Source organism: Cucurbita moschata, unplaced genomic scaffold (assembly GCF_002738365.1).
Source record: "Cucurbita moschata cultivar Rifu unplaced genomic scaffold, Cmos_1.0 Cmo_Scf00016, whole genome shotgun sequence".
In the NCBI taxonomy this organism is placed as follows: Eukaryota; Viridiplantae; Streptophyta; class Magnoliopsida; order Cucurbitales; family Cucurbitaceae; genus Cucurbita; species Cucurbita moschata.
In genome coordinates this window covers 1,635,881-1,650,234 of record NW_019268532.1, presented here as the reverse complement: position 1 = coordinate 1,650,234, position 14,354 = coordinate 1,635,881, and the positions used below count along the sequence as shown (strand labels likewise).

Below are 14,354 nucleotides of genomic sequence, written 5' to 3'. Positions count from 1 at the left end.
CTGTGTGAGGATAGCATAATATATATATATTTGTTTGCATTTTGCAAGTTCATTCATTCCCTTTGAGTTCAACAATTATTTAGAAGTTCTAGATAGATCGAGCTCGTACCGTTGAACTATGTACACTTGCGAAATGAGAAATATCAGTTAAAAACGCCTACCCATGGATTGTAATATCTGATCCCTCTAGTATTTTTATTTTCAAATTCAATCTCGTATGTAATTCCCATCAATTCTGATTACCCTTTCAAGATGGAAGCTGCCTCCATAGATACCTCTCAACCTTGTTGATTTCACTGGTCGTCCTCACATCCTAACTTTTGAATGGCTGGCCATCCGGTTAGGAGAAAATTTGCAGAGCCCTTCTGCATTCGAGGACTAATCGACTTGGCCGAACCGTTGCCATACACAGCTATAGGAATCAATCATCGACAGGTTCCGAGCATCGTTGCTTTAATTTGCAACCCATCAACCAGTGATCGACCATAAATGGCATTGTGCTGTGTTTGTTCAATACCTGGATTCACCAAATATTTGTCTCAATGAATAAATGTTAATTGGGCAACCATGTAGAAAAGAGTTTCATCAAAGATATGCTATCAATAGTTTCATCAAAGAACGTCAAGATTAGAATAGTTTTCAAGAGAAGTATATTCAGACTTCAGCAACACAAAATATGCAGAATAACTGTTTATAACAATCGAAGCGGGACAAAGGGCAATGACACGAAATGCATAACGCGGTGGAAAAATGTGGGTATGTATATCTCCAAACAAATCCGTTATACTAAGGCCCACATAGACACGTATGTGTTATTTATTTCTAACAGAGATCCTATGAGAAACAGACATCACAAATCCTAGCAGTAACTACAGTCGTCTGCAGCAACTCTCGAAGTTTTTTTTAAAGAAAAAGTTGCATAAAAAGGGAACAAATTCATCTTTTATCTCCCGTCTAAGACAACCAAAACTAATGCTCGATAAACGTAGCTTAATTCGAGCTCCAATATCATCTTTTCTACCCTTGTATCGACAACAGCAGAGTACATAGCTAACTTCGCCCAAGACTCAAAGAAGATGCTAAGATCCAAATTACAATTACCTCAACAAAATTTTGATGGCTTCTGAATTGAGACTTACAAAGAAGATACAAGATGAGAGAAAAAGGGCCTAAAATTTAATCTGATCTTAAGCAATGCATTATGGAGATTTATGACACAAACAAGATATTTTAATGAAATCTCCATACCAGGAAAAGCAGGGCAAGCTTCATGGAAAAGGTCCTTCGACACTACTCGTCGCATTTCATGATGATGGTGCACGGGATGAGAATGTGGTCAATAGCTCATTCTTCACACATATAGCCATTCACAAGCCCTCGAATTCTATTTCGAACAAATTTTCCCATGCTATATAAACCATGATTCAGAACCAATGAAAGTTCCTTCTTTAGAACTCAAATAATTGAATTGTGCCATTAGGCCGTCACCATTCCATGACAAGTCATATCCCGATGCTTATTTTTATGGATAACGGTCTTCAACGATCTATTGCACGTTTCCATAGATAGAGTAAGTCCATTCCCTAGAGTTCGACCCCTCGTAAAGAGAGCAGTAGAAATGTTACCTTCTTGACAAAGTCCACTAATCTTGGAACCATATATAAAAAGATCAGGATCCAATCTCTGCTTGTACATATCCTGAATAAGACGTTCCACCAGATCGATATCACGCTTTCTTAAGAAGGAACGTAGAAGAATATTATATGTTTTTCGGTCAAGCGATAACCCAGCTTTTTGTATACGCTCAAATATCTGGTATGCCTTACTAGTAAATCCATTTCTGCAAAGCTTGTCTAGGAAGATATTGAAAGTGACACTCGAGGGAACGGAGCCGTTACATATCATGTATTCCAATAATCTCCAACATTCGGAATATCGTCCCACTGTAGACAAATATCGAACCAAACAAGTCAAGCTTCTTACATCTGGCTCAACACCTTTACATTCCATGTATTGCAAAACCCTCTGAATTAAAACTAAATCCCCAAGTTTGCATGCAGCGGAGAGAACCGTATTGAATGAAACGACATCAGGGCCGCTCTCAGGCCACTCGAAGCATTCTAATAGCTTCAAAGCATGTTGAATTTCATTGTCTCTACAAAATCCCCTTAAAACTGTATTATACGACACAGTAGTTGGAACAATACCTCCTTTCGTCATACTTTTCAACAGAGAAAAGGCTTCTCTTGATCTATTATTTCGACACAAGCAATGGAAGTATATATTGTACACAACAACGTCAACAGTACAGTTTCTCGTGAACACTTTACGTAATAACTCATAAGCAATTTCTGTCTTTCCTACCTTCATAATCCCTCCAGCCAAAGCAGCATATGTATATGGATCGGGAGAGAAACCTCTACGATGAACCAACTGTAAAAGCTCAACAACATCGCACGTTCTATCATAAAGGCAAAGTGCACGGATAATTATATTATAAGTTACCAAATCTGGATCACAACCCTCAATTTCCATGGATTTCAAGATTTCAAATGCTTCAACAATCCTCCCATCATCACAAAGAAACTTAATAATAACCGTGTAAGTAACGACGTTTGGCTTACATCCATCACTTCTCATTTGATGTAAGAAACTATAAAGATCAACCCACAAACATTCCCTTCCAAATCCATAAAGCAAAGCAGTATATGAACATACATTATGAGGTATGCCATTCTTTTTCATCATATAAAACAACTGCAAAGCTAGAGAACTGTTGCCACACTTACACAATGCCCAAAGAACAGGATTAAACACATATGCTTGAAAATTAAGATTTTTAGATATCAGTTTAGCACAAAACCTGTATGCCTCTTCCAACATCCTGGCTTTACAAAGCATACAAATAAACATAGCCACAGTGGGTTCAGTAGGCAAATGATCTAATCTCAACATGAACTTGAATATCCAAATAGAATCCACTACATTACCTGATTTCATTGAACTTTTCAGCAATTTGGACAAGGATGTGAACGATGGATTCATCCCACTTTTGGTCATCTCTTCTGCAAAGAAGTATGCATCTCTCAGGTAACCTAATGACAGAAATCCATTAAGAAGTATGTTGAAAGTTGTTCTGTTTGGGGATGGCCCGAAATTCTTCATTCCGATATAGACTTGAACCAATTGTTCCAACGAAACATTTCCAGAACTCAAATATCTATGAAACAACGCGTTGTAATCATATACAGAGGGCTTCCCGGCAACATTTTTCATGAAATTCAGAGTCTCTAAAGCTTCAGGAAGATCACCTGAAGCCGCATAGTTCTGCATTCGTGACTGCAAATCGAGGTATTTCCGATTGTTGGTATGGCTGTCTTCGATGATATTTACACTGCTAAGAGCACAGGAAGTGGAATAATTCGCCGAAGAGCGAAGTTTCCGGGAAAGTCGGTGAGGATAATTAATGGCGGGAATTGAAGCAAAACGCATGGCAGGTTAAGAATGGGAGTTGAGCTTTGAACTCCAATGGCGGCGAGAGGGGAGGAGGAACGGATGCAGGGGCGAAGCATTCGGGTTTTTAGGGGCAAAAGCCCTCTCCTTCATTAAAATTGCTCAAAATCGAAGCTTATATAGTGGTTTTTCACGGTTCGGTTTTAGAAAGGAATTGAAGGTGAAACGGAAACTGAACCGAACCGTGAAGATAGTGAAACCCAGGGTTTGAGGGTTTGGATGGCGGAAGGATTGCGGGCGGTGGTTCGGACAAGCGGAAAAGAAGAAGCCGCCGGCGAAAGAGAGGACGGCGAGGACGGTGAGGACGGTGCGACTGCGAAGCAGAAAAGAGAGAGACGGCGGGCGGCTGCGCGGCGGTCGGTGGCAGTGAGGGCGGAGTAGGGAGGTGAGGCTAGAGAGAGATTTTTTGGGGGGAAAAATTAACTTCGCGGCTATATTCCCAAGTTTAGTTGTCGTCTTTAAACCGAATAAAAAAAATGTTTAAATAACTTTAAAAAAATTGATTTAAAAATTAAAATCTAGCTTATAATATGAAAATTATTGTAAAAAACAAAATAATTATCAAATACTCAATTTTCACGGTAATTTTTAAATACATTTACCCTAAAATGGAAATAACAAGGTAATTTTTTAAATCTTTCATTTAATTTCTAATAATTTACTTATTAATTTAAAAAATCTCTATTCCCCAATGCACATACATAAACTCTATCCAAAACAAAAAAATATTCGAAAAACATATTTTTTAAACAACAAATAGTAATCGATATATATTCTCGTAAGTTCAAATTTCAAGCCATTTACTCAATGAGTAATGGGTCAATAGCACGAACCTTCTCATATATATTCTCTTCTATAATTTTTTTTTTTAACCTATCTAATCTTGACTAGGCTAATTCCCAATTTCAACCATTAAAATCTAAAATTTTCCCTTCGTGGAGTTCAATAAACCCGATCATAGTTATGTCAAATGAGGATCTTAAGACCAAAAGTAAACAAAGACACAATCCAATAATTAACGTGAATTTTGTACAAATCAAATTTCATAAGTAGATCTGTACCTTATATAAGTTCAAAACCTCTCTATAATCCATCTAAATTGTGCATCTCATTGCTCTCTTCAAGTCTAGAGTCCAAAAATCGTCGATAGTTACATAAAACTATGAAAATGATGCTTCAAAACTTGGTCCATAGAACATAAGTGAAGAAGGTTTAAAACCATTAAGCTTTTACGAGTCGATCTTTTGTAGTAGAATTTAAAACCGAATGTATTTAGTCAATTGGACGTAAGAAACTTCATGAACATGGAGACTATAATGACTTGATAATTACCTCAATACCTAGAAGTCCTTTATGGATGGAGAGAATCCCTTGCAAGAGTCTAAAGGTAGCATTTCATTACCTTGTTTAGCTTCTACATTGGTCCTTTCTTCTACTTCCAACTTGATTATCCAAACACTACGCTCAGAAGCAGTAAAGGACAACTATGAAGTGTAATGATCAACCAAAAGTTAAAATATTCGCTTCCAAGTGAGATGCTCATACCATGGATTCTATCTTTACGTACCTTCCATTTAAACTATTTGTCGTCCTTGTTAAAATCCTCCCATGAATAAGAGGACGAGATCTATAATGGCTAATCTTCGATCTGTTGTAAGATGAGTTGTTGAGCGATGCATTCTCCAAATTAGATGACGGAGAAGGCATAGACGCATTCCTTCTCGACATGAACCTGAAAATTTACAGCTTATACGATATATGAAGACAGAAATTGTCGAGTATAAATTAATGAGGAAAAGAGGGTTTACCGATTGCTATGGCAATCGCCACGATGTTTTCGACTCCTCTTACAATTCACAAACTGACACATTATCAACATTATACTGTACTAGAATCCAGATCATCCGTCTGAAAAGTATAAAATGGGGGTGGCTAAAGGTAGTATATGAAAGAATACGAAGGGGCTACTAATAATAGACAACAAAAAACATTTTTCTTTTCTCTTGAGTTTTCCAATTACATCTCTTTTCTTCAACGACTATGCCACAAAAAATAGGAAGACCATAAGGAAGAATATTAGTACAAAGAAAATTTTGATCATCAACCACCTATTTGAAGATATGTTGTTTAGATACTTGAGCAAAGCTCCCTGTGCCCCCTCCACGTTTGCCAGAGAATCATCCATATTCTCATCAATCCTGCAACGACCAACCGATATTAACTTTTGAACTACAATCTAATTGGAGACTTATGAAATACGAAAAATGTAACTAGCCTGAAAATATATATCGTGGAAATACATGTCAGTTATGCTAACCGGATAGTTTGGAGAAATATGATTGGTGTGATATTGTGGGGTATTAAATTAGAAGAACCCTAAAGAAATTTTGAGGGTTAGTTTAGTCTCATAGCAATTATTATTCTTTTGGCATACAAGTCTATAGGAGAGTTTCTTGTAACTCTATTAGCTAAGAGGGATATTCCCTCTTATTCTCCTCTTCCCACTTCTCCACATTCAAAATATTAAAAAAAAAAAAAAAAAAAAAAAGAACGACGACAGAGGACATCGAACGAAAAGTTAAGTTTGGGAAATGGTAAATGTAACTGACTAAATGTTGTGTTTACATAAGTGAATTTAGTCCAAGTCAGCCCAACAAGAGGTTATCTTAGCCAGTTAGATGCACTAAACCAGAAAATTACCAAATCAGTCATCAAATAAATAACACAAGTTATCAAGACTCACCTGCTCTACTCCAGTTTTAACAATCACAGATAAATGAACAATAAGTAGCAAGAATATCCAAAATATTCGTCTTATTTCACCAGATTGAAATATAGAAGTAACCACTTCCTTTTAATGATTCTGTTCCTCCACTTTGATTACTAAGCACAAGAAGTGTTGTAATATCTTAGCTAGGTTATTCTCTTTCATATATTTTATTGGATTTTTTTTTTCAAAAACTGATAATATAGATGGGAGATCTTGTTTGACTCCTCTTTTTAGGCTTAGGGATTCCTCATCCATAAAGCACATATGTTGTTCTTTGGTTTGATTCCATGTCTCAGTTATATCTCTCATTTCTTATAAAAGAAAACGTGCACGCATACATACATACACACATGCATAACAAAAACTGCAAATTTTAACCATAGCAAGTTAATAACTGAAGTGAAATCCCACTAGCCAAATTTATATTAGAAGGCAGGCTTGGGGAACCCCCTTTAAAAACATCATCAGATGAAACCAACTTTCATGGAAATCTCGCTGACTACATGACTGAATCTTATATTACTGATAAAATAAATGGTAAAAAGACCCAATACATTTAGAAGCCTTGGCAGGTAAACATATCCAGTTTTAATAAAGGCGATATTTAGACCCATTCGTCTTGTGTAGCACATCAAACTCTTACAGAGTTGAGATCAATTTGCATTTTATGGATACCAAAACCAGACAGATAATTTCAATATATGACCCAAGTTTCATGCTCTGTTTGTAACATAAATGTAATCATTTAATCAGCAATACTGAAATAGGTGCATGAGGGTAGAACCTGATTGCAATCTCTCCTTGTTCAGAAACCAGAGTCGCCAGCTGGTTGAAGATATTGCTCAATTCATGAATAGTGGATTCTACATTTTGAAGAGCTTCAGCTCTGCTCTGCATGTAAGTATCTTGTAATGGAACCATCTGTTGCTGTTGCTGTTGCTGTTGCTGCTGTAACAATGGTTGACTCTCCCCATCTACCTGCTTCCTGTACAATTACAAGCAACATAATTTCGTATTTCACCACAAAATAAATGTTTAATTAAGTTTGACAGGAAATAGAAACAGCAAGACCAAAGAAAGGGATTTCAAGCAAAGAAGAAAAAATAGGACACAACTATGAAGTTGAGAACTTTTCTTAATATAGGAGCTACATGTGAACTTTCATTGGAAACACATGCAACACAAGAGAAGGCATCAACAAAATAAAGGCAAATTATGAATATTCCTCCAATCGGCAATAATAACGAATTGAAGAAGCCTTGCCTGGCCAATAATAATTTCTAAGTCTATTACCGATCCAAAGAAAATGAATAAAATAAGGCAGTTCTGAAAAGGTTGTTTTATAAAGTACAGCAATTTTCATAAATGCCAATGATAAAAGAAATCTGGGATTCAATGTTATTGCCCTGATAATATAAGAGGCTTCATACACCAAATGGTTGAGTTTATCCTTTAAAAGATATAGCTAACATTTAGTAAATTATGACGACTAGGACCGAGAGTTGAACATTTAGTGATAGGCTGCACCAACCATTTTACTTATCAACACACTATATCCAAGGAAGTTTCAAGAGCTTCCCACGCCTACTTCACACAAGGCACAAGAGAAGGTCCAGAAAATCAAAACCAAAAAGATGCCCTCCCTACAAAGTAACTCGCCTCTATAAGCCTCCACCTACAGGGCCCCTCGTATAACTAACAAACCCTGTGAGCCCCACCCAAACACACCCTCTCACATGGTTCCCCTTCACACACATAAGTTCATACACTAGTAATTTCAGCCCTATCATATAGTTCATGAGCCAATTCAGTGGTAGCTCATTTGTATACCTGCAGGTTCAGGACGGTGCCTTTGCAAGCACCATAAACCACAAGATTATATTTTAAAGATATCCCTCTGTCATCTAAAACTAGTCAGTTGAGAATATGCCTTGCATAAATTAGAAAGTTCGTGAAATATATCACCCATAACAATTTTAAAAAATTCTCACCCGGGAGATGTTTTGGAAAAAGATGTAGGCGGCTTGGCCCACGGAGGAGGGGGTGCGCTTGAGGCACCAGCAGTGGACCTGGAAGCTAAAGGGCGTTGGCGCATAAAAGGATTTGTAGATTCCTTTGAAGCAGTAGAAGAAAATAGTTGTCTTCTATTCTCATGAACCTTCAAATTCTTCATTAAACCAACATATAATGTAAGAATTTTTAAAAAATGCTGGAATAGGTTATCAATGAGATAGAGAAAAGCCAATTCAAGAAAAAACACGCAGTGTAACATTTGGGCTTACTTCTGTTCGCATAGTTAGAACTTCTTTAAATTCTTTAGTTGTGCTCATAAGGCGATTCTTAAGATCATCCACCACAGTGGTTGAATGACTAGTAGTATCGCTGGACATGTTTCCATTTTCATTTCTAGAGTTGCAGTGAAGCTGAAGATCTACAACTGCAGAGTTCAATGTTGTAATGTCCTGCTTAATAAGTGCAGTTAGCTCCTGAATTTCCATTGTTGGGTCATCAAAAACTGAAGTCCTCTTTGCCACTGGAAATCATGATGTGAACATCAAAATTCAATCAAACAAATTGGAAAGTTTCGCTGTCATGCTCCATGCATTATCTTTAAGAAAAATTATTTTCATTGGCAACATTAGGCACTCTCTTCCTCCACATGCATTAAGCTCAATTTCGTAACTGACAATAAAACCAACCCATGCAAAACAGAGAAATGTTTCCTCCCTAGTTCTCCCTTGCATTCCGCAGGCCTAAATAAAATCAGCAGCCTAAATTTAAGGTCTCAAAAAGTTGCAATTTACAAAGGGATTGAATCACAGATGCAGTTTTTTCAGAGTTGAAGAATATGTTTGTATAATTAAATGGACTCTCAAGGAAAATGTTCAATGCCTAATTGAATCGTATGAACCATCCCACATGTTACCCACTCAAACATCTTACCAAGGCACAATGCATACCAAAATCTGCCAACTTCTTTCTAAACAAGGTCCTCAAATTAAGGAAATTTATCAATGAGTCATCATGACATGCTTAAATCATCATATAAACTGAAAATGGTGTCTGCAGTGAACTACATACTTCAAGACAGCACAGCTGCACTGCACTGCAGATTACTTTCAATTCAACTACTTACATTTTGCCAACTTTGAGAGTTTCTGGGACGTCTGGTGTATCCCTAACCCAATCTTGGAAGCCCTCTTATTAAATTCTGACTGCAGAGCCACAGCAGAACGCTGCTCTTCTGATTTTAAACCAACACTTGGTCCTGTTGTTCCAGTGCCAGATGAGAAAGACTTCTTTAGCCTTTCTGCTATGTTCTGGAATTCATGCGTCCGATCTCTAAATGATTGCGCTGTTTTGACAGCCATCTTCAACTCGGTAAGCTCAAACTCTACAAAAATATCATGAAAACCATTCGCATAATTAATGGACTTTCACTTTCGAATAATGAGACTATCATCGGCTAAAGCTACCATGGAACTAAAATAAAACTAAGCTAGATATTTCCGTTGCCATGAAATTGTTTTGATCTTCATAATGTTAATCCATATTAATTGAAAAAAAATCAGATCGCGTCATTTAATAAACGGATAGAATTCGAAATTTCATCGAAAGAGTGAAAACAATCCGAGTAAACAGAATTCAACGCGATACATCCTTATGCCAATCAGTCTAGAGGAATGTCGGTACAAAGCATTCCAAGTATTCGAATCACAAATTACGCCAAGAAATACCCGGACACCGTCAATTACAAGTATCTAAACCAAACATTTCTACCTTAGACCTAAATTTGCAAACATACAACGAAAAAGACAGTAGAACGAAAAATGTAATTACCTCCACAGACGCGAGATACGAATCTCTCAAGCCTCAAAGAGAAATTCTAGCAAAAAGAAACGGTAGAATGCGCCAATTTCAGAGAGAAATGGAAGTAAAACCCTAGATCTGGATCAAAATCGCCATTCACCCGAATCGGCCAGAAACGCGTTCAATATCCCGGCGACGCACTTAATCCGAAAAATAAGAATCAAATTACAGATCAAAAAGAGTGAGTAATCGATGAAGTTGGATCATCGATTGAAATTGAAGCCGAAGGCGATCAGATTGTGGAAAGAAAGAAAAAACAAATATGGCGGTAACGAACCGAGTTAAGTAAGCTGATGAAAAGAGGCGCTGAACAGAAAAATAGAGGAAAATTACCCGCTACTGATCAACGAGTAAAAAGTATTTTTTTTAATAAATAAATAATTATGTAATTGTATTAACTGGTGTACCTCCAACTCACAACCGGGACCAACCCAACTCCAACTACAAATATTAGGTTGGGTTAGATTAGCATTTCGGATAAGGTTGGATTCATTTCTCTTAACCCGAACTAAATTGATCCGGTTTCAGATTCGTGAAACAAAATCTTTGAATTCACTCGAACCAGATAAAAATATATAAAGTATATTAATAACTTACCCAAACATGTTTTATTATTTATATATATTTTTATTTTTCTGTTCACATTGTTTTTCTATTCTAATAGTAGAGCATATTTCAATTAAAACATTTTTATATATTTTTTATTTTTGTTATATATCATATTTTTAAACTAATAGTTTTTATTGTTTATTTAATTTTATAATTCATACTTATATTTTTGTTTTTTTTTTTATAATTATGGATTAATTTATCTTTATTTGTGAACTTTTAATATATTTTCGGTAATATTGTATCAAATAATTATAAATCGTGAATAAATAAAACTTAAAAAAAAATGACAACTATAATTATTATAATTTTTTTATCTCTAAATAATGTATTATTAATCTATAAATATAATTATTATTATTTCTTAATGCATGACTAAACTTTTTCAATTGAATATTTAAATAATTCATTAACTAATTATGAATCCTTTCATATTTAGGTTTATTTTATTTAATATTTACAAAAAAAAAAAATTGTGATGTGAGAATAATATTACAGAAGAAAAAGAATAAAATCAATAAATTAAATGGTTTTTTCTTTTATTTATGGCCACTGAATTAATTCCCTTGTTTCTAAGGGTATTTCGAGAAAGTGGAGAATAAATTATCACAAATTATTGCACTAATACGTTGGGCAAATTGGTCATTTATTATTTGAATGCAAAATTATACTTATTCTTCGATATTTAGAAAATAATGTATTCACAAGGATTTTATTATTATTATATAAATATTGGAAAAAACAACTCGGGCCCACACAATTCACGATAAAATTATTATTATTCATATACCGAGAAAGAAAATACGTACACACATACTTTGTGTAAAATCTCGAATCAAGTTTGTTTTATTTATAAAACATAAATCAGATACCCGTGATCTCTAAACTATCATATTTAGAGAGCAATCTAATTCATCTCGACCACCTCGAAGAAATGGACCAAATTCTATTATATTTATCGATGATCAAGTATAATTTCAAACCTAATGGTGATCTTCTCTGCCCCATTTTCTAAGCCAGAGGAGGACGTGCACCACCATGCCACACAGGAACCCTAGCGCAGCGCTAGAGCCCACTAGTGAGACACTAGTGCATATCAGTACCACAAACGCCTGCTCTTTACTGTTCATGTCTCTTGCTGCCATCGCCAACTCCACTCCAGCAAATAGTAGTAGAACCCCCAAAATCGCTACTGGAAATTGGTTTAAGACCTGTTTAGAATACGAAGTGAACGATTAAAAGGTCAACTCTTATAAAGTAAAAACTCAAAAAGGACGACATATATGTTAATAGGGTGAAGTCAACTCTTATAAGGTCAACTCCTATTCATTTTTTCTAAACCTCCGTTGACTAAATAAAGGTAAAAAAAAAGCTGAACCTTTGCAATAGAGCTTCCGAGAACCAAGCCAAGCAGCAACTTTGCGGCGCCGAGAAAGGCAACGCACGCGCCGCTCCTGCCGCCGAACTTGTACTGGCCAGCGAGCCCACCAGCACCGTGGCAGGTCGGAACGCCGCCGAACCAACAACCGATGATGTTCATAAGCCCCACCGTCATCGACAGCGACGTGACGGTGAAAACCCTCCCGGGAAAAAGGTCCATGGAGAGCTTACAAACGGCGATAACAGAGTTTAAAATGGACAGAGGAAGCTGAGGAATTGTACCCTTTATAAACCCCTTTTTCCATTGGCTCTTTGTAATCTTGATGACACTCATCGGCGACGGCCCAAATCTAACGCCGTTCACCACTTCCGGCGTTCGAATGAACAGAGAAGCGGCGCCGATCAAGAAAATTATGAACGCCGATGGAAGTTTTGTTATGATCTTCCTCACCTTCTCTCGTTTACTTCCCTCCGCCGGTGGTTCTTCACGGTGCTCTTCTTCTCCGGCGCCGTTGACGACGATTACAAAACAAGCACAAACAATGGCCGGAATCAATCCGTCAAATCCAAGCCACCCACGACCGTCAAGAGATTTGGATTTCGCCATATTTTGATCATAACGGACATATTTAACAGCCGTGAGAGCAAAAGACAAGCCTTGAGCCAATTGAATTCCTCTCACGACCGGCAACGGAATGAATTTATAAACCAATTGCATCAGCCCTATCGCACCCAGAAAAAACAGAATCCCGCCGGTCAAGATTCCGGCCGCCATGATCTCTGCCACGTCGAATTCAGGATCGGCCAGGGCGGCGGCGGCGATTGATTTCATTGGCTGGACCGGCATCGGAACGCCGTATATTAGGCCGGTGATGATGTTGTAGATTCCGGTGAAAATCAACGTGGTGCCTAAATTGAGATCCTTGGAGAGTGTCAAGGATAAGACTATGGGAATATATGTCCCCAAATCGCCCATTGCGCCGTTCAATTCTGCCAATTTTGACCGGAATACCAGATTGGTTTTCAGCTTTTCCATTACTCTGCCCGGAAAACTGGCGATCGACATCGGATTACCGGTTTCCGGCGGGTTTTCGAGGGATCGGGAAGGGCGGTTTTGCGAGGCCATGAGAAAGGGTCTGATGGTTTTGAATTTGGCCGTGGAGTTAAATAGAAATCAACAAAAGTATATTCTTTTTTTATCCAAAATTAATTATTATTTTTAGCCAATTAAATATTTAGATATTTGTTTTATTTTTACATTTAATATTTGGTTACCCGCCACTTCAATTTTGGCTCGTGTCACAAAAATAATATACATCTTTGAACTCGATCATTTTTCGATTAAGTTGGACATAAGGACAAGCACGAATACCAAGAAAATCAAAGATTACACGTGGCTAAAAAGAAAATCGATGACTACATGTGTCTAAAAAGAAAATTGAAGACTGCATGTGGCTAAAAAGTCGAGTACATAATAAAACAGGTTAAAGTACAAAAGAAACCAAGTCACTAAATATGAGGCATAAAAGAAACTTGGGTCGGATTTATACTAAATTCTTTCTAGCATAATTGTTTAAATTGTGAGATTCCGCATCGGTTGGAGAGGAGAACGAAATATTCTTTATAAGGGTGTGAAAACCTCTCCCCAGTAGACACATTTTTAAATTGTGAGGTTGTTACGTAACGAGTCAAAGCAGACAATATTTATTAGTTGTGGGTTTGGGTTGTTATAAATGATATCAGAGCCAGACACCAGATGGTGTGCCAGACAAGACGTTGGGCCCCATGTGGATTTGAGAGAGAAACGAAACATTTCTTATAAGAGTGTGAAAACTCCGAGGCTGATGGCGATATGTAACGGGTCAAAGTGAACAATATTTAGTAGTCGTGGGATTGAGGTGTTACAAAGCTTGTGTGGCGAAACCCTTATTTTGGAGGCTATTTATTTTCGTTAAACAAATTTTAAAATAATTGAGATTTTGTTTCAATATTTTAAAATATTAAAATTAGCATATAAATTATCCTCAATCTATTATAGTTATTTGTTAATTGAAATTCAAGATAAGGTTGACTTTTGTTAATTATTTAATTAAAATTCAAGATAAGGTTGACTTTTGTTTATTTAATGGATAATTCGATATTAACATAAATTGCAGTTGCTCGAGTAAACTTAACATATTTCCAAACCAATCACATTTATTTCCATTTAAAA

The 14,354-nt window shown here is 36.6% G+C and overlaps 3 protein-coding genes across 4 annotated transcripts; all 3 read right to left on the bottom strand.

The window, feature by feature from the left end:
* Positions 1-5: 5 nt before the first annotated feature.
* LOC111454134 (pentatricopeptide repeat-containing protein At1g09900-like) lies at positions 6-3,973 on the bottom strand. Of its 2 annotated transcripts, XM_023095467.1 has the most exons (3): positions 2,991-3,973; positions 1,249-2,888; positions 6-517 (listed from the first exon to the last, which is right to left on the bottom strand). In XM_023095467.1, exons 1-2 carry the CDS (start codon positions 3,490-3,492, stop codon positions 1,477-1,479), a joined length of 1,914 nt encoding a protein of 637 aa, XP_022951235.1. In that variant the 5' UTR covers positions 3,493-3,973; the 3' UTR covers positions 6-517; positions 1,249-1,476. The 2 variants fall into 2 exon arrangements, with proteins under 2 accessions (XP_022951235.1, XP_022951234.1); XM_023095466.1 differs by having other exon boundaries at positions 1,249-3,972.
* A 1,325-nt stretch (positions 3,974-5,298) lies between these two features.
* On the bottom strand, positions 5,299-10,461 carry LOC111454137 (syntaxin-32-like). Its single transcript, XM_023095470.1, has 6 exons — positions 10,124-10,461; positions 9,420-9,677; positions 8,566-8,816; positions 8,275-8,450; positions 7,068-7,268; positions 5,299-5,711 (listed from the first exon to the last, which is right to left on the bottom strand). Exons 2-6 carry the CDS (start codon positions 9,652-9,654, stop codon positions 5,552-5,554), a joined length of 1,023 nt encoding a protein of 340 aa, XP_022951238.1. The 5' UTR covers positions 9,655-9,677; positions 10,124-10,461; the 3' UTR covers positions 5,299-5,551.
* Positions 10,462-11,517: 1,056 nt separating this feature from the next.
* LOC111454447 (molybdate transporter 1) lies at positions 11,518-13,285 on the bottom strand. Its single transcript, XM_023095931.1, has 2 exons — positions 12,141-13,285; positions 11,518-11,973 (listed from the first exon to the last, which is right to left on the bottom strand). The coding sequence occupies exons 1-2, from the start codon at positions 13,266-13,268 to the stop codon at positions 11,746-11,748; spliced, it is 1,356 nt and encodes a 451-aa protein (XP_022951699.1). The 5' UTR covers positions 13,269-13,285; the 3' UTR covers positions 11,518-11,745.
* Between the last annotated feature and the right edge of the window lie 1,069 nt (positions 13,286-14,354).